Source organism: Anarhichas minor, unplaced genomic scaffold (genome assembly GCF_050575085.1).
Source record: "Anarhichas minor isolate MPS153535 unplaced genomic scaffold, ASM5057508v1 ptg000003l, whole genome shotgun sequence".
In the NCBI taxonomy this organism is placed as follows: domain Eukaryota; kingdom Metazoa; phylum Chordata; class Actinopteri; order Perciformes; family Anarhichadidae; genus Anarhichas; species Anarhichas minor.
This window is the reverse complement of record NW_027466449.1, coordinates 14,585,432-14,604,691: the sequence shown is the minus strand read 5'-3', so window position 1 is coordinate 14,604,691 and position 19,260 is coordinate 14,585,432. Positions and strand designations below refer to the sequence as shown.

Sequence of the window (19,260 nt, the reverse complement as noted above, 5' to 3'; positions counted from 1 at the left end):
GCAGAAAATGACACAGAAACAGTCTATGTCACAGAACAAAATGATACAGAGGCAACTGAATATCACAATTCTCTCCTCTGATGGATTGCTTGGATAAAAAAAAAAAAAGAGACAATAACGTTACAATGACATTTCTTTTGAACAGTTGCTCGAGCTACTCAACATTTTCTATTAACTATGCACGTGAACTTAACTAGCACCTGATCATTTACAATGAAAAATAAACATCTATGTATCCGAGCAGACCAGCAGGCAGTGTAACCCTCTCTGTACTGAGGACTCGATCTCCATCCTCCACTGTGATCATTTGGTCTTTTGGGCCTAAGTATCTCCTCTGCTGAAGCAGAACTGCCAAAACAGCAGCTCTCTGTCGGATTAGGACATAACTGTCAGGCGGTCCCAGCTACACTGTGACAGACCTATTAGCAGGCCGCATGTCATTGTGGGGCTTTGCAGACACGACAGGATGTAAAATCGAGGGGGTGTGTCTTCCTGCATTTCTTTGGTGCTTTTCGGAGTTTAGAGAGAATGAATAAAACATCCAAACATGACACCATCAAATACTCAAACTAAAAAGTAGTAGTACACTTGTAGCACCAGTATTTCCTGTGCAGATTATTTAGTATTTCTGAAGATAAAATATTCACACTGGTTTGTTTGGTTGCATAGCGTTACATGTTGTTAGAGCAGTGTCATTGTTTGGTTCAAGTTTTTCTAGTATTCATTGAAATTCTTGTCGAATAGGAGACACTAACTAAAGACATTAACTGCATGATTGTGAAAAACACCAGCTAAAAAGATGGCTTTGATGCTATTTAATACAAACAATAGCTGAAATGATATTCAGTTGCTAATTATCGGCCCGAGTTGCCTCGGAAGCTGTCTGGCTTTTGGGGGTTTGCTTGTCTTGCTGCCTTGCTGTTTGGCGAGTAGCCAAAGGCTGATTCAAAGTTTAGAATTCCTTTCGGCAATCTTTGATCATCTGGCAGAGAAAAGGTTTGCACTGTTTCAGAAGCCGTTCTCATGTGTCCCTTCAGTTATAGCATTTCATCTTTTTTGCAGCTCTCGGATACTAAAGTTAAATACCTCACGGAACCTCCCGGGCATTCAACTTCCCCATGCTTGTAACAAATTTAAGTAAATTGCACTCAATTAAAACGTCAGAACAGAGTGTGTGGTGCTGCTAAAAAAAAAGAGCCTTTATTCAAAAATCTCCATGCAGCTAATTGCTCTGGAAACAATTACCAAGATAGATTTTAAAATATCTACAAAGAAAATATGTAAAAATCATAAAGTCTTTCTCCAAAAAGGTTAGTTGATAGCAACCATGCCATGAAATGACCTGAAGTCACTGCTTACTCCACGCACACCCTCATGTTTACCTTCACTTTCCTTAAAGCCAATTTAAAGTGCAAAGAAATGAGCTGAGCATTGGTAAGATGGCTTTATCGACTATTCGCTGGATTAATTTGCACCCACAACGTAAACAAACAGACTTTAATAGTGATTCATCTAACTTTAATGAATGGTTTCCGTTCACTCAGCCGTGTAAAAAGCACACAAATGCCAAAAAAAAGAGAAGGCGTCCCTGTCTCATCAATTCTAGACACACTCCAGTAAATACTTTATACAAAAGTGTATTCCGTGGCAACGTGTCATTCCATTTTAGAGAAACCCTCAGTGGACTGAACCCTACAAGCTCTGTCAGCCATCAGTGAGGGAGTGCACACAGCAGCGGGGGACCGTGTGCAGAGGAAGCCGGAGTTCCTCCCCGTCACAGTGTGGGGGGAAGACGGCCCCTCACTCCTGCTCTCTGCAGACAGCTGATGTTTATCTCCTCTGCCCATCTGGGCCTTGTAACTAAACATCTGGTAAAGCTGCCACTGTGCGCGCAGGATATCTCAGAGCGATGACAGTATAGGGGCACCGCTGTCCACCTCTTCCAAAAAGATCCTGAGAGACAGGGCGGACCTCTTCCGAGTTGTCGGGGCTTATTCTTAAAACGTGACTCAATTATTACAGTATTGTCCGGCACTTCATTTATCTGGTTGTTTTGTTCAGCGCTGCACTGTATTATCCCGACTGTAGTTTGTCATCACAATGACGAAGGACAAGGTGATGTGAAATGTGAGGCAAACTCCTTGCCTGCAGCTCCCTACATTATTATCAAAATGCAATCGTCAAATTAAAAAGCTATTTGCGGGCCACCCGTGCTGCAAATCTTTGCAAAGTATAGCATATGGCTCTAGAGAATCCTCATGGTCCAAACAACATTGACCACTTTCTACATGGTGGTTTTGTCCTGGTGCTTAAAAAGCAGGTGTCGCTCCGTCATCACTACCCAGGCGCAGCTTTGAGCAAGTGCAGCAGTGTCGCTTCTCAGCTGTTTGACTGTTTTCAACTCCATTATAAAAGGCAGAGCCTACGTGGCCGTCCTTCTCTTCGAGGCTTTCCCCTAGAATGAAATGTTATGCAGCGACTGGTAGGCCCTCATCCATTATGGATGCTCTGTTTTAGAGGGGTGATCTGTGCAGGATGATATAAATATCTCCTTTTGGTTCCCAGCAGGGCGAGAGGAGCGGCACAAGACAGGCCCGCCTTGAAGTGTTTAGAGCAGGCCCGTCTTTAGTATTTGATTTGATGTCCAAACGTGACGGCGACGTCATCTTTAATTCATGAGTCGCGGCGAAACTCTTGACTCCTCCGATTCAACGAGATAGTTCTACAAACGTGTACTCAACATTAGAGGGAAAGATGCTACCCACTACACCTCCATTTCAATAATCACAAAATATCGCTGCTCCACAGTGATGCGTGCGGCAGCTGCTGCAAGGTAGCACACCTTTGTGGTCTTGAATGAGCTTTTGCCCTCTGTGTCCTCTGTGTCCTCTGTTATGGGCCGCACTGCCGCGGGACGCTGTATGTTAGCACACAAAAGCAGCATGAAGTAAAGCCTGACAGATATGTGTGTGAGATGGTCAATTGAGGCGGAGAGAGAGAGAGAGAGAGAGAGAGAGAGGGAGAGCTGCAAGACTCTCCCACTGTGTCCAGATCCTCTGCTCTATTAGTCTGGCACTGTGGGGGAGGCAGGCCTACTGTTGAGAGAACGCACGCGCACACACACATGCACACACACACACACACACACGCACACGCACATACACAGAGTACCCATTACCACTCTTGATACAAGGGTTATGCGAGACTACGAGGGATCAGATGTGCAAAGAGCAGATGTGTTCACAACCCGGGGAATATTGTTTCTTTCATTATCAGAATCCCATGCTCTTCATTTAGCACTATATTTCATAACCTTTTGGTTAAAACACTCCGTAGAGGATCTACATGAGCAGAGCAGTGTGCGGTTATGAAGTCTATGAAACGGTGCCAAGCAGCAGCGAATCAGTTATGCTCAAGGCACATAGAAATAATTCATCGCGGTGCTCTGAAAGCAGCCGAGGCATGGGTGCAACGCACAACAGATTTCTTGTGTAGAGTGCTGGGTCTCCGATATTATTTCTGCTTGAATTTTAGGACATGGAAACTAGTTTGCATCGCTGACTGCCCAATGCAGTTTTGAGTATGATATTATCAATTAAAATATGGAGAGCGTGACATAGCAACTTGTCTCCCATTCACTGTATTAAAGACTAATACAAGGCAAACCCACTGCATTAATCTATTGTATATTAGATCAATGCGATTGCTTTTGGTCTATCAAGTCTCCCTTTGCTCCTTCTGTTGCTTCCTTAGTGTCTAACGCCTGCCCTCTCTTTTTTCAGGAGCCTGCTGTGGAACCCACTGGCTCGTCTCATGACTTTCAGCCTGCTCGAAGGACCAAGAGGAGCGCTAAACGCACCCGAGTGATCCCGGAGAAGCAGAGAAGAGAGGCCGACTTCCCACCTTTGTACTTGCCTTGTGAGAATTCTCTCTGTGGACTCTGTGTCTCAGCTCACCCCGGTGCTGTTTAGTTACTGCCTGAAGCCGCCACTCTGAGGTGCAGGAAGAGAGTGAAACACAGAGGGGAAAGAAGAAAGAAGAAAAAGAGAGCGAGGGTGCATAATTAGTACCACCGAGTTTGTGTCAGAGCTATAAACCATGAGAAGAGACTTCTGAAGATGGCTGTGCTCTGATAAAAATTGCGCCTAACCTTCAGGACATTTGTGTGTGTGTGTGTGTGTGTGGGTACATGCGTGCACGCCGCTTTCTTTTTCAAAGGGCTTGAATTTGTATTTGGATGCAGATTTAGCCTTTCATTATGACTCTGCGAGGAGGCTTTGAGAGAGCGTGGATTGGCTGCAACAGAGGCGTCTGCTGCTGGGTGTTGCTGCTCACTTGTTATTTCTCCATCGCCTTGGCAGCCAAACCCAAAATGCCAGGCCACACACACCTCAATTCAGTACGCATTGATGGGGACATATCTCTAGGTGGGCTGTTCCCAGTGCATGCGAGGGGAAACGATGGCAGAGCCTGCGGGGAGCTGAAGAAGGAGAAAGGGATCCATAGGCTGGAGGCCATGTTATTCGCCCTGGATCGTATCAATAACGACAACGAGCTGCTGCCTAATATCACTCTGGGGGCGCGCATCCTGGACACCTGCTCCCGTGACACCCATGCTCTGGAGCAGTCGCTGACATTCGTTCAGGCATTGATTGAGAAAGACTCAACCGATGTCAAGTGTCTCAGCGGAGGGCCGCCCATCATCACTAAGCCTGAGAGGGTGGTGGGAGTGATTGGTGCATCTGCCAGCTCCGTGTCAATCATGGTAGCCAACATCTTGCGTCTCTTCAAGGTCAGTTTCTCCTCCTTCTTACTTTACTTTTTCTTCAATATCTTTCCGATGGTGGTTGCAGTGCACAGATATATTAAAGTATTCCCGACAGGATATTCCCTCCAACATGTTTTTGGAGATCAGATTCTCAGTTAAAATCAATATTAACCAAAGGAAAACTTATAATTTCATTCCGCCACTGTGGCGGTATCACCACACTGTAAGCAAAGTTCACCTTAATTGAATAAACATGCGCACACAAACACACACGCTCTTTCATTCCACACTTCACAGTCCGTGTCCTTATTGCTTCTCCTTTGACCTTTTTATTTTCCTCAGAAGCTCGAATCACAGTAGCTTCAGAAATGTCTTCCCACTGTCCAGAAAACTAGGATCAGACGACTATGCCACAATTCTCCTCACTAATGACATTAATATGCCAGGAGTCCTTAGTGTTGCCTTATTCTAATTAATCCGGGTAAGCCATGCATGGCACCATGAGCACATTGCACTGCTTTTGAATATAGTGCATAAAATGAGCCCCTGCATTGTGTTGGCTCAGCAGATGCAAATATAATGTGCAAATGAGAGCAACACATAAACAATATATGACAGGACTTTTGTAATACCTGCTCAGTGCTGTCAAACCAAACTGCAGGTCACAACCCGACTAATGAGCATAAGGACTGTGTCAAAACAGGTTGTCTCTTTTTCATAATATCCCATTATTCATGCCAGACTAGCTGCAGTAAGACGTCAGTGGTTATGTAATGTAACCCTTGCTCTACGAACACAAGTGAGGGCCTGTAATGGGCTTCCAGGGCTTGTTTTTACGAATTGACTAAAATTGTGCATGTATGTGCCTCCAGCACTTTATGTCACATGCCAACATCTTTTCGGGCTGCACAGGACTGTTTTATACATGCATTAAATCTGTGGGAAATGTTTCCAACAGGGATGCACTTATCCAACTTTTTCAGTCCCAGCCCTGATACCTGGGCTCTGGGTATCGGCTGATACAGAGTACCGATCCAATACCAGGGATTAATAAATAACCTGTATGCCTCACTGTGTGCAAATGGCTGGGATTAAATAAAATAAATAAGGAAATAAAACAAAGGCTTGCTGCCAGACTCCTTGTGGAGGGCACATCAAATCGGCAGCGGAGAGCCTGTCCACTCGCAAGCTTGTGCGACTTCTTCACAAATTGGCAAGCCTCTGTTTGAGCAGGATTTTGCCAAGGAGTTGTTGTGTGTTCCAAAAAGTTTGCCAAATCCTGCAGTGGGAACAAATTACCCCCCCCCCTCTAAAGGGCATTGAGCTGTTCCATCCAAGACTTTGTGTTCTTTGTGTTCTTGGTGCTACTCAGATTCTGAAAGGCTGCACAAGTTATTCTCCCTCTGGACTGAGGTCAGAGTAAGCAGAAATCCTGTTTTTGATAGACAATGGCCTTAAAGGTATCTGCCCCGTGGGCTTGAACAGCCTGCATGAGAGGGCCTTGAGCACGATGGACAAATCCCACTGAGGGACAGAGGCGAATGCTACAGGATGAGGTCACTTCACTCCAACAAGGAAACACTGTATTTCAAAAGGCAGCTAATAAAAACTTCCTTTCTTCAAACCACTCATGGCAAGAGATAGCGGGAACATGAACTTTGATGTATGGAAGGACAATCAAGACTCGAGCAGAATAATTAATTTCAAAGAGTCGGAAGTGATCTTGGCATATACCATTTCTGGCTACAATACTGGAATCTCCAGTCCGTCATTTACGTGATACAAGCAATGGGCGGCATTGGGAGCAGCCATTAGCTGAGCATGTTGTGGATATCACAGAGCTGCAGCCGAATAACCATGAGCTGCACCTGTCCGACTCTTTGCATCCACAGTGGGATGAGACGGAAGGACGGAAAAGCATAAGAACAGGCTTTTATGTAATAGAGTATGTGCAAATGCATCCACCTCCAATGGTGGATTTCTCACTGGCGTGGGGAAAAGAATCACAGGGTGTTCAGTCTCTACACGAACAGTTGACATCACTCCAGCTTTAAAAAGTGTGTGGCCGTCTTGAGTCAGATGATAAACTCATAAATGATGACACATTTCAGGTTTATTTTGGAACACCAACATGGCATGGCAGTACACCCAGGATGAAACATGGATGGTAAACAGGCAGGTTGGTAACAGTGGTACTATTTGTAAAGTAATCAACCCTGGAAAACCCACGATTGTCCAACATTATACGAGGGTTTCTCCAGTCTGAATGTGTAACACTGTGGTAATGAATTTTATAACGTGCAGCAATGAGTAGCTCAAATTCCTTTTTATTGGAACACCAACACCGACAGACAAGTGCTTCACCATCCCTGTCTGAAAAGCAGATGCCTATCAATGTCACTGAAGTGAAAATATTGTCTCTAACAGACACAGCAGGTCAGCGTGGCTTCCCCTTGGCGTATCTACTTCTTTATGTCTTTGAAATTCTTACTTTGTTCAGTGTTGGTTTTCATAATGTTACACCAAATGCCAAGGAGGTAGCATTAATTGCAAATAAAAAGCAGTCATTCACAACCCTGGTGGCGACCTTTCTTAGATATTCATTCCTCGAGTATTTCAAATAAACATTGTGGAAAACTGGGAAGCTCTAAAAGCCTTTAATCGACTTATCTTGTGTTTTGCAGTCGACAGGCGGAACATTTTTTCATGAATCACACTGATATGGAAACAAGAAGCCGTGGAAATGTGATTTGTATGGGGCCCGGAAGTGGCCTCAGGTGAAAAGAATATCGCAGGGTTTAATATTTTGAATAATGTTAATACTACACGAGTGGAAAGATGATAGTGAATATGCATGAATTAGACCTGGTACTCGTTTTTTTAATTTAGTGAACCAGATGCATATCACCTTTGTTTTCGTGAATGTGTGCCCTTGTTTCTATAATTTTCTCTTCAGGATTTAATCTTCATGCGAACAATTTAATAACGTAAACAAGTTGATAAAATGTTCCCCCTGTGCTTAATGTAGCTAATTATGAAATAATCAATTAACTTGTTTGCAATATTTCATTTAATAATAGTATTTAGTTCAGGTGATGGAGAAAAATGAGCCTTTTATTTTTGCTGACAGCAAAGCAATCCATTACTATCGCAAAAACATGAACCCACAACATATTGAGAACTTCTACCACAAATGCAAACTAGAGTGATGTTAGAGTGTTTTGGTTATTAAGTTGGCCGAGTGTTCATTTTCTCTCAGCTCTGGTGGAATTGCATGAACTTCTGGGTTGGGAGCAAAATTATGCTGATTCTCTGGCAATTGTCCAGATGCATTGTGGGAAAGGCAGGCAATCACTAACTGGTACGGAGGAAGATGAGTTGAGGAAGAGAGGGTATATTCAAAATAAAATAATGGGTGGATTTTTCCTTCAAAGTATTTCTCTCAATAATAAGCTTCCAATTTGGCCTTTTTGAACAAATACTATTTGAATTTGAAAAATGTAAAAGTCAGCGAGAGCCATCAGAAACCACTCTGCCGCAATCACAGTACATGCAATCCTCAGTGCTACCCTTACCCCTAAGGATATTGAATAATAAGTGGAGCTAAGGTTGTACTCCTGCACGGCACGGCAGGTTCTGCTTCTTTTCTCCTATCATTAAAGTCACATAAAACCATAAGTAGGACTCCCTTGAGTGGCAAAGGAGAGTTTCACTGCTCACCACTTCCCTCTAATGACTTCAAAAGTCGGGTTCTTCTTCTGTCAACGTTTTCCTCACCTAAACTGCTGGGATGAAACTAAACCCAAGATGATGATGATGGGGATTCTTTCTTTTTTGTGTGTGCATATAACACAGCCACTGGATTGTTTTGTAGACAATCCAGGTCTTGATGACTTAATAAACAGAAACGCATGAAAGCATACAATAAACATAATATACCACCGATATAATTTTGGAACGGATGCTGTTGACGCTGCTTGCCATCCTCGTGAGGGAAAGAATTTGTTTCCTGACTGTAACAGGCTTCATGCTTGCAGTTGTATTTCAAGCTCCTTACTTTTGGGCTCTTCCTTATCCTGCTCACAGTCTTTGAGTGCCTGAGGGCAAAGTGTTTGCTCAGCACTTCAGAGCAGGCAGGATTCCGTCCCCATGGTGTGTCATGAATATTTTACGATATTGTTATGTAATTTACGCCCTGGGATTGGGGTTGAAAGCTCCCTCTCTGCACGCCCTCCTCACTGGGTCCAGCCTTTGGTCTGTTCTCATCAGTTGGCTTTTTATACTACTCCATAAGCAGGAGCAAAGTGCACCAGCACTTGTGGTAATTAGTGGTTGGTTGCGTATGATACTCAAGACAGACTGAGAATAATTAAAGCCCCCGGCTTTTGATTGTGTCTCTTACACATCACTGAAAACAGCTACACTGGCTGGCTTTAGGGATATTGCTGCAGCAGTCAGAAACTGCAGAAGCATGCGCTGTGTTTCAGGTAGCCAAGTTGCTTTGCTGAGACAATCATAAGCTCTCAGACAAAGAGGGTGGTGGCTTGGGCAACTTCCTCACAGCAGCTCTCCAAATTAGGGACAAGCAGGCACAGTCAGTCTGCAGGAGTCTTTCCTCTGTGGAGGAGTGAGCTTGGAACTGTGGAGAAAGATGGAGTGAGGAGAGGAGAGGTGCTAGCAAGGTAGGCTGAGCAGAGAGAAGAGGTTTAACTATTTCCCTGTTGTGCTGTCTGTGGATAAGAGACCTTGCATCCTACTTTCTCTTCCCTCATTAGAGACAGAGGCAGAGGCCCTTAGGCACAGTGCCTTCCTCCCCCTCAGCATTTCACTTTTGGATTATCGCGCCAGCCTAGAGCATCCTGATCTCACTGCCAGAGCATCAAATACGTGAGCAGTGGCACTAGGCGTGTTGATACTGACGCACAAGGCACTCTTTAGCGTCTAACTCCATTGTAAACCCATCTGTGTCATTATAAGACGCTCAGAACAACGGATGTAATATTAAAAGCAAGAAAGTCAGCAAAGGGCAGGAGGGAAGGTTGATGGATGGGTCAAACAACACAGGACTTGCACTCAGTGGACCTGCATTCATGTCCCCTGTGAAATCAAAAGTTGAGTGATTTCTACGTTATGTCACGAGATGCTACGTCACTGAGTCACATGACTTAAGTTACATTACCAACGTGCTTATGTTAAGGCTAACCATGTTGTTTTTTCTCAAGCTAACCGCCATCGTTTCACAACATTATCCACACACAAACTTTCTGCAACAAGCTACTACTGCGCAAAAGGCTGTCGCCAAGGGCTTCTGCCCCAGTAACACAATATGACGAGTATGAGTGAGATCACATTGAATGAAGACTCTCAAATACATGCACACGTCTGCTTTTTACTTTCACTCGTTCATGGTCAATCCATTCATCGAGCCATGAAGGTAAATATCTTTCCCAGTTAATGTCATACATGACAATTCAGCAGCATTTATTTAATAAAATGTTGCTGTGAAGCTACACAGATATGGTCGAAGGGGTGAAAGTCACTCCTGAGTAAAATATTTGGCTCTGTCGTTTTGTGCTTTGGCAAGATGTGTTTTTTTTTTATAGCTTTTTTTGCTGGAAAAGTCATTTGACCCATTGCTCATTGCAAAATATCAATTTGTGCAGCTTTAAATTCTGTATGATGTCTTCTGACTTAATGGACATTTTGTCAACTCCATCAGAAATCTGATGGCAAAGGTTCAACCTTGACCTTTCAAGAAGTTACAGTGTGGTCAGATGTCCACTGACTCACGATAATCATAACATAAGTAGGGCACACTTTAAAGTAATTGTGTTCAATGGGATTCTCGATCGTCAGAGTATGAAACAGTTATACGCTACACTTGTTAGTGCTCTATCACAGCTGGACAGTGCTCCCAAGGTTTACCCTGTCACCTTCACAGAGAGAGAGAGAGAGAGAGAGAGAGAGAGAAAAAAGGTCTGGATAGGATAATTGATTCTGACTAAGCTCACTTCCATTCTGTGCTAAGAGTAATTGGGTGCACACTACGCTACATTAGCTCATTCACGCAGCCCATTCCCTCAAACCCACCCACCCATGCCCAACAAAATCCCATGTACTCGCTGAAATTCCTACACCCGTCGAGTCTAACCGAAACAAACAAACATGGAAGCGAAAAGCAATTGTTTTCAGTGTGCTCACAGACCAATGAGCTTCCACGGTTTTATCCGTGCCCCTCAACTTGACTTTTACAACCGAGCACACTAAATCCATGACGCCGTCTCTCTCGACCCGATTGTGGACATACTCCATCCACCATGCTCTGGCTACAAAGGAGAAGCTCCTTTAGTTCAGGATTAGTTCCGACTCAACTCACTCTGCCCACCCAAGCCCAGGCGGTCAATTCTCAGGACAGTCATGAGTGAACGCTGCCCAGAGCCTTGCCTTTTCTTGGCACTAGTATATCCCCTTTCTCCTGCTGTCGGCAAATCCCTCTGCAGGCAATCCGCACCACTGCTGGTAATCACCAAGCACGGTGACAAAAAGCTACTGTGTGACTGTGTCCTCATGTGCATTCTCTTTCTCGATATGTTAGGTTTCACTCAAATTAATTCCTGGCATTAAATTAGTGTGCACTAGCAGGCCCACTGAGGGGATGCTGGCAGGAGGGTAAAAATGTATTTTCTTTTTTAAATGTGTGATTTAATTCGGCTGAGCATTGCTGTGAAATTCTCAAAGCCAAGAGGGACATCAAAGAGCACAACACAAACACCAACAGGGTTTGCTTATGTTCTCTGTACTGGAGCTGTCACTGTACCACAGTGGTTGCAATCCTCCAATCTCGTACATTAAGATGTGCATCTGGTACTCTGCTCTGACTTTTTAGAAGTTTAAAAGAAGAAGAAAAAAAAAACCCAGCGTCTTAAGAACAGAACAAACAGAGCCCTGACATCACATAGTTTTCCTGAAAAGAGCGTGGGATTAAAGGCTTGGAGCTGTCTCACCTGCATAATCTCACCGTCAACCCAACAATCCATCACTGTCCTGCTGTGTTGAGGCTGTGCTGCTTCAGACTTAAACAAAGGGTTGATTCCACAAGGAAGAGAAAACAGAAAACCTTGAGTAGCTCAAGCAAATTCAAATATGAAGTAATCAATGGTGCCATGACAGCTTCCGTATTGATCGTGGGAGAGGGATTTTTATGTTCCTTTAACTTAAGCAGGCAGACTGACAGTGTTCGATGGCGGAAAATGAGAGGTAACTGAGTGCACAGTTATGTCTTAATTTCAGCACAGCAGTTTGTGTTCTGCTCTTTAATAATACATATAAAACCTATGAAGAAGAAAAGGTCAATATAATAAAGATTTCATAGGGCCACTGTAAAGTTCCTTCAAGGGATGATCTTAAAGGGATTGTTCTGTCAGCCTAATGCCAGCCGTTATCTTGAGTTTACCGTGCAGTGGGGACAGAAAAAGAAAGTTTGGCCGCCTTCAGGCTAAGCAGCTTGGACGTCATCCAGCCTTCCAGCACATGAGACAACATGGAGGCTCCCATGAGTCACTGCTGTGTCACACAAAGGGACTTGCTCTCTGGTCAGAGGCAGTTGGGATTTACCATGAAAACACAAAATTCAGGCTATAATTTTGAAATAACTGGGGCAAACTGATACTAATTTTACATTTTGTTTTGTAGCGAGCATTGTGATATCGTAAAGGGACAGCCATTGTGTGATACTGTGCATTCAGTGGACTTGATAGACAATGTGTTTTGCAAAACCGGCTTACAGAAAAAACAAGATTAACAGTCTAAAACCATGCTAACACGCTTAATGAAACATGCTGATATTTGAGATGTTCAGCATCTTAGCTTATGTTAGCATGCTTACGCCAATTAGCAATGAACACAAAGTAAAGCTTAGGCTGATGGAAATGTCAGTAATTTTCCAGGTATTTTGTCATTAACCAAAATATTGAACAGATTGAACTACTTGAGGAAAAGTTAAGGGATAACCAATGTTATTATAATTTGTCCTGTGGGAACCATGAATATCTGTACAAAGGTTTGTGCTAATCCATCCAATAGATATTGAGATCATTGAGTGGATAAATGAAAACTTTCAACCTGCTGGTAATGCTAGAGGAAATGTCAGAGCATCACCAAAGTCATTAGGGCTCATCCTCTGGCGAACACAAATTCACACACATTCAAGTCAATCCATACAATAGTCGTTCAGATATTTTGGTGTGGTCTAAACACCCATGACAACAGGGTGTTGGTTATACTCTGAAACTGATAATTGACGAGAGGGTTTTGCCTCTAATCTACCAACTAGACTGATAGTCATATACTTTATATTTGAAAAAATAGAAGACATCAAGCACTAGCTACATTTTGCTTTTAGTAATGTTTAATTAGAATGTCATACGTCTTTTAATTGAACAAATACAAACTCTGCCAAAAGCAAGAGACGTCAAAACCATAATTTCCTACAGTGTTATTAATGTGCAGAAGTTGGGTGTTGCACCAGGACGATATAATGAGGAAAGTACTGGCGTCATGAATTATACTAATTAATATCTACATTAATTCCACTGATTTTCTTGGCAGAAACCATACGAATTGATTAATCTAATCTCACCCATTGCTTTGAAATATATTTAAAAAACTTGTTCCAGAGATATTATTTATCATTTTATTTTTAAAGCTGTGGAACCATGCCATGAGTAGAGCTTTGATTAGCTTGAGCATAATTGCTTATTCTTCACTTTAGAAAAATCTAAATGTTAAGCGATGAGCCAAGAAAAACAATTTTGGGGTTGCATTCCAATTTCATAACACAGATGAATGTAAAAACAACAACAACAAGCTGACAAATAAATGAAATGGTTTCAGTGACTGTGATAGTTGATATTTACTGTTTGTGTGCCAACAGGCAAAGATGAGACGAGGTAAAACAACAGCATGCTGTTTACATCCAGGTCTCACAAGCCAACAGTACTATTTACACCCGAGACAGGCACGCAATAGATACTGCAAGTGTATATGTGGCCTACTGTAGGATACATATTGTTTCCTAAATCTAGCAAATAAAAAGTCAGAAAATAATAAGTCAACTCTTGGTGTAAGTCTTCAGTTTGACACAATCATCCACAACAACTCCCTACACTTACTTTGCCACTATTTATACTACTACTACTACTACTACTACTACTACTACTACTATCACTACTACTACTGAATCTTTCTAACCTGACCCGCCAGATGGTTTGTTACACAGAGACATCAGAGAAGCCGTCATTGGAAACTGTTTGGAAAAGGGCAAGCACTTTCAAAATATGTGGCAGGGGATTGGATGAACCATCTGTCGCTTAAACTCTTGCCAAAGTGAGTCAAGAGAAGAGCAAAAACATCTTTTAGATTGAGAAAAAGCCTTCAGTATTTGTTGTTTGATCTTCTTTCAATGAACAAATACTGTCCAGCTCTGATATAGCCGATGCTATTGTAGCATGTACACTAACCTCTTCAGGTTCCACCATTGTTGCTTTGAGCGAACAGACGCCTCTCAGTGACGTCGCACACACCTAAGCCACGCCCATGGCTGCCCTCACAGGACTCTGATTGGTCCGTGCTTTGGCTTACCGGACACAAACGCATTACCCGAAGGCTGACAAGATGGATTTTCGTGTGATCTGGCAGCATTGCAAGAATCCAGTTGCTTTGTAAGGTACAAATATTTCAGCCAGCTAACTATTGCAAAAATAATGTTCAACTTGGCCAGGTGTGAATAGCTGAATAGCTGCCGTGTGGCTACTGATGCACTTAGACACTTGCAGTGCATCTATTCATAATTTGTTATGCTGTTTGAAAACATTCAGACCCTTTGCTTCTTGCTTGCTTGAGCTCCAGTATGAATTTGTAATGGTCTTACACCAGATGGTCCCACTAGGCTCATCCATTTGTTTGCATTTTTTTCCATCAAGATTCCCTTGAGCGCTTCCAGTTTTCTGTTTCTACGGCAGTGCAAAGGTGGAGCGCTGCCATCGGGGAAAGAGACTATTTGCATGGCTTTACGGCGGCTGCCATTTTATGAAGTCAGTTGATATTTAAAACCAGAATCCAATGAGACTGACTGCAAGAGACGCCAATCATGCATACTCTCCAAATATTTGTACACATTCACACAACCAGCTGGCAGAGGGGGATCAATTCTCATTTACAGGCTAATTATCGCCTGAAAAGCTTCCTCACACAATAGATCCTTAAAGACTAGCTGTCCGTTTGTCACCGCCGCCCCATCACCTTGTTTCTTTAACCTGCAATCATTAAGCTATCAAGATTTGAAGACCTTCCATTACAAACACCTGGATATTGACCCGGTGTCTTCAAGCTGGTGAGACAAGATGTTTGCCTTGTCTGAAAGTCAGTGTTTGAACATGTACAAATCAGAATTCTAACATATTGCTATTGATTTCTCAAAAAAGGTGACATTTTGGCATTAAACATCTCTGCCCTGCTCCCTCTGAAGATAATTTCCTTTTGTCATTAAATGCTGTATCAATAATGATAACACCATTGTGGGCAGTTTGAATTCAGTAAAATCTTTCTACACATGGCATCAACAGAAGTGTAGCTGTGTTCAGCAGTCCGGACAATAACAGCAATACGAATAGTAATAAAACAGAATAATAGTCATCTCTCATGAGGCCAGCGAGCCACAGATTCTTTGTGAAATCTTGTCCTCCGGAACCAGCATTTTTTATTTCATGCGGAAGTAGTGTTTTGTATCCTGAGGTCCTTTGTGTTAGTCACCGCTGATCTGTCTCATATAATACCGTTTGTTACACAGTTAAACCATATCTTGTAGGTCATCTTATCTAATCTTGGTTGCAATAAATTAAATCACTTAGTATGAAGTGATAATAATTCAATATGGGCTTCAACAACAATAATGATACTAATTAGTGCTGGGCAAGTTAACGCGTTATTATCGCGTTAACGCATTAATTAATTAACGGCGAGAATTATTTTATCGCACGTTAATGCCATTTTCTTTATTATTATTAAGCAGACATTTTCAACACAAGAACCGGGCAGCGAGCGGTGAACAGCTGTTTGTGTGGCGTCTCTGCCGCGCAAAAGTTGCGGTCAGATTTCTTGGGGTAGTTTCCAGATTTCAGTGGCCACAAGTACTCAAATTAAAACAACGAGGTTACTCTCCACTCCACATCTCACCTCCCATTTCCTTTCATTGTCTTCCCTTTTTTCCCTCTCCTCCCATCCCCTCTCCTGTGATAACTCCTTCTGAGAAACGACTTCCATCGCTTCCCATCGTGCACCTCTTCCTCTCTGTGTTTGGGGAAGTTTGGTTAGATTAAGACACATAAACGACTTGGTTAGGGAAACATCATGGTCGTGGTTAAAATAAATCAACATTGATTGTTGGTTGTAAACAGGAAGAGAATCGCAGCCTTGCGTGTACAAAAATCGAACCACTGCCGAGTTACTGGCTCAGAATTATGTTTTTAGGACACATATACATAGCTAATAAATGATGCTTATGTTTCAGAGAGTTTCTACTCTCCCTGTTTGTCTGCACACAACTTTTGCCGGTTATACAGATTTGATTCCAGGAGCTCCTGGGTCAGTTCCCCATCTCAAGCTACTTGTAGTTCTTTTCACACACCATGATATCCTCTCAGGGTGGGGATCTCTAACCTGCGGGGCTCCTCGATAAACTCGTGACGTGATCCACAGCTTCAAGAGTGTTGCGAGTCCCTGCTGCTGCTGACACACAGCAAATGAAATGTCGACAGAGCATCAGTATAATCACATTAACAGTGTCACATTCTTTATTTTGTAATGCACGACTTTCTGAGTCAGGGAGAGGATTTAATAGTCTTTATATTATAGCCTCCCGTATTTTGTTTGACCTGAGATTTACTGTCTCGTGCGTCGCAATGACACGGCAAAGTCGAAAGTACAGATGGTAAACCCACAAGATCCTATTGACCCCTGCTTGAGTACGACCATTACTTAAAACCCGAGTAGTATCGACACGGGGATGAATACAGTGAATGGATGGACTTGTTCCAAAGTCATTCAAAGGTGTTGTGCCATTGGATTTAAATGATAGTGCAGGCTGTGTGTGGGAGATCAATATCCGGGAATGAGCATAACAAATTCAACTTTCTATAAATTCTGTCATTGATATGTTCAGCAAACAAATGCTGTTGATACAAATAGTTGAGTTTCCATCGTGTCAAACAATCTATTGTGTGCCTCAGGGGAAATATGAAATCACTTACAGTTTTCACCCTTTGTGTTGGAATGGAAAACATTCTTGCAGCACGGATTTATCCATATTATGTGAATCACAAGAGCAAAATTTGCTACATTTTTTTTGTCACCATTTCTGAATAAAAGATCAGATACAATATATATATATATACTGCAAGATATGACTTTTGGTGCATGCAAAAGGAGGAAAAACGTTTTCAATGAACTGAAACATAGTAATAGCTCTATTTCGGAAAACATTCCTCTGTATAAGTAATTCAGCAGCCAAGGGGGAAAAAAGAAAGCTTTAGATAAGTATATTCAATTACGGAAAGCAGGTAACTATGCCCAATGTGAGTGTGAAACTTACTTTTACACAAATATAAATTAGTTTCAATGGTGCTTAGAGAGTTCTAGATAAACCCGGAGGAAACTCTGGGTTAAATCAGCTTTTTTTTTCTTTTCTTACGGTTGGATTAGCAACACAGGATAAAGGTTACAGCTGGATAAGGAGGATAACACGGTTTACACCAATCAGGGAGGTGATCTGTAAAGTTAGCCGGAGTTTGAACCAAGGAAGAACATGTTTTAAATAACAAGAGCAGTCCTTGCAGCAGCGAATGCATCCAGCCAGCGACCGGCCTCCTAACAGCTTGTCTCCTCTAGAAACAGATTACCTGTGGAGACAGAGACACTTTTGTGTAAAAGCCATTGCCATCGACTCAGTGAATACATTACCTGCCTGCGTACTGTTCTCACAGTTAATCAACTAGTCAGTGTTAATGGAGGCGTCACATCCTGACATAGACACCGAGGGCAAGTCTGCAGCTGAGTGCTTTTACCACAATGTCGTTTCACAATAGACGGCTCTGGTCAGCCGAAATAACGTAAAAAGGCTCCGTGAAGTAAACAAGGTGTGGCGGATTAATTGTTTCGGTCGAATGCTTAGTCGCACGTGATTCATGCATGAATTACACTGCCCAGCAATTTAACGTTACACAACAATATGGATTGCACGTGACATGGAGGCGCATTGTAAAATGTCCTTTTGTTCAACAATATGAGATATGTGGAACTTCTTTTGTTGTGCGTACAGAAATGGAAAATAACATCTTAAAATCCTCATTACTCGGGATGTTTGGAAACTATTCAAGGAGGAAAAGACGGTCCACGGTCAGCACTGTGGATTATCCAGAATAACCTTTCTAGTGCTATGAGCACCACAAACAAAATCCAATTGTATTCATTGCTATTCAGAGACATACTGTCTGTCACTGTTGCTAAAGCGAATGTGTTGTATTTGGCTCAATATGGGCCCTGTGTTTTAGCCTATAAGGGGGAATCAGAGAGTGAATGCATGTGTCTGTCACCTGCAGCTTTAATGGATATTAGAGTAACATGAGGCCCTCAACAGCACTGCATTGACATCATCACATACAATCTCAGTGTATTTGGCAGATCCCAAAAGTCAGCTGAAAGCATCACTACCAGGTTTAAAAAAAAAAGAAAGATTAATCAGTTTCAACTTTGAAGCAGTGCGACAAACAGTCGGTAGAGTTTTATGATTTTCAGCAAATTTACTTATTGTTCTAAATATTTCATGCTGCCGTCAGTCTTTGTAAAAGCCACATCGCGAGTATTGCACCTATGTTTCATCTTATTTCCATTTGCAGGTCCTAAACATCAAAGATCTCCCTCAGGTGAAAAGCCTGGTTTGCTTGCACATGGAGAAGTTGGCTGTCTGTTGGCATCAATGTCAAAGCGCACACAGAAATGACTAGATTGAAACACTCAGGCAATCAGCCTGCACTGCTCACAGACTTTAGCTAGGCACAGCTTGATTTTGAGCAGGAGAGACTGCAGGCACACTCACTCAGCCCACTCTGTTGTCTCATAACTGCTGCACGCTGCATGTGCTATCAATGCTTTTTCGCCGCCCCGCTTCTCTTTTCTGCAAGTTAAGCTGAAAAAAAAAAGGGAGTAATGAAATATTTAAAATCCAAGTATTGAGGTTTGCAGAGGAGTGCCTTTCTTTCTCTCTGCGTCCCGCAGACGTTCCACATGTAGGTGTAGTTTGACCTTGATTCAATTCAATTTAATGAGATGCAACTTATCGGGAGACGAGTAAATGATCACCGGAAGATTTGGATGGTGTCTATTGGTTCATGTAATATGAGGGTAGCCAATAAGAGTGGACTGTCTTCCACTAGTTTACA

At 42.5% G+C, this 19,260-nt stretch overlaps 1 protein-coding gene across 1 annotated transcript in view; it reads left to right on the top strand.

The window, feature by feature from the left end:
• Positions 1–4,258: 4,258 nt before the first annotated feature.
• LOC142957667 (metabotropic glutamate receptor 4-like) overlaps positions 4,259–19,260 on the top strand; it is a 110,144-nt gene continuing 95,142 nt past the window's right edge. The window contains exon 1 of the mRNA XM_076099621.1: positions 4,259–4,792. Coding sequence (XP_075955736.1) covers positions 4,259–4,792 — 534 coding nt within the window. The remainder of the gene's footprint in view (positions 4,793–19,260) is intronic.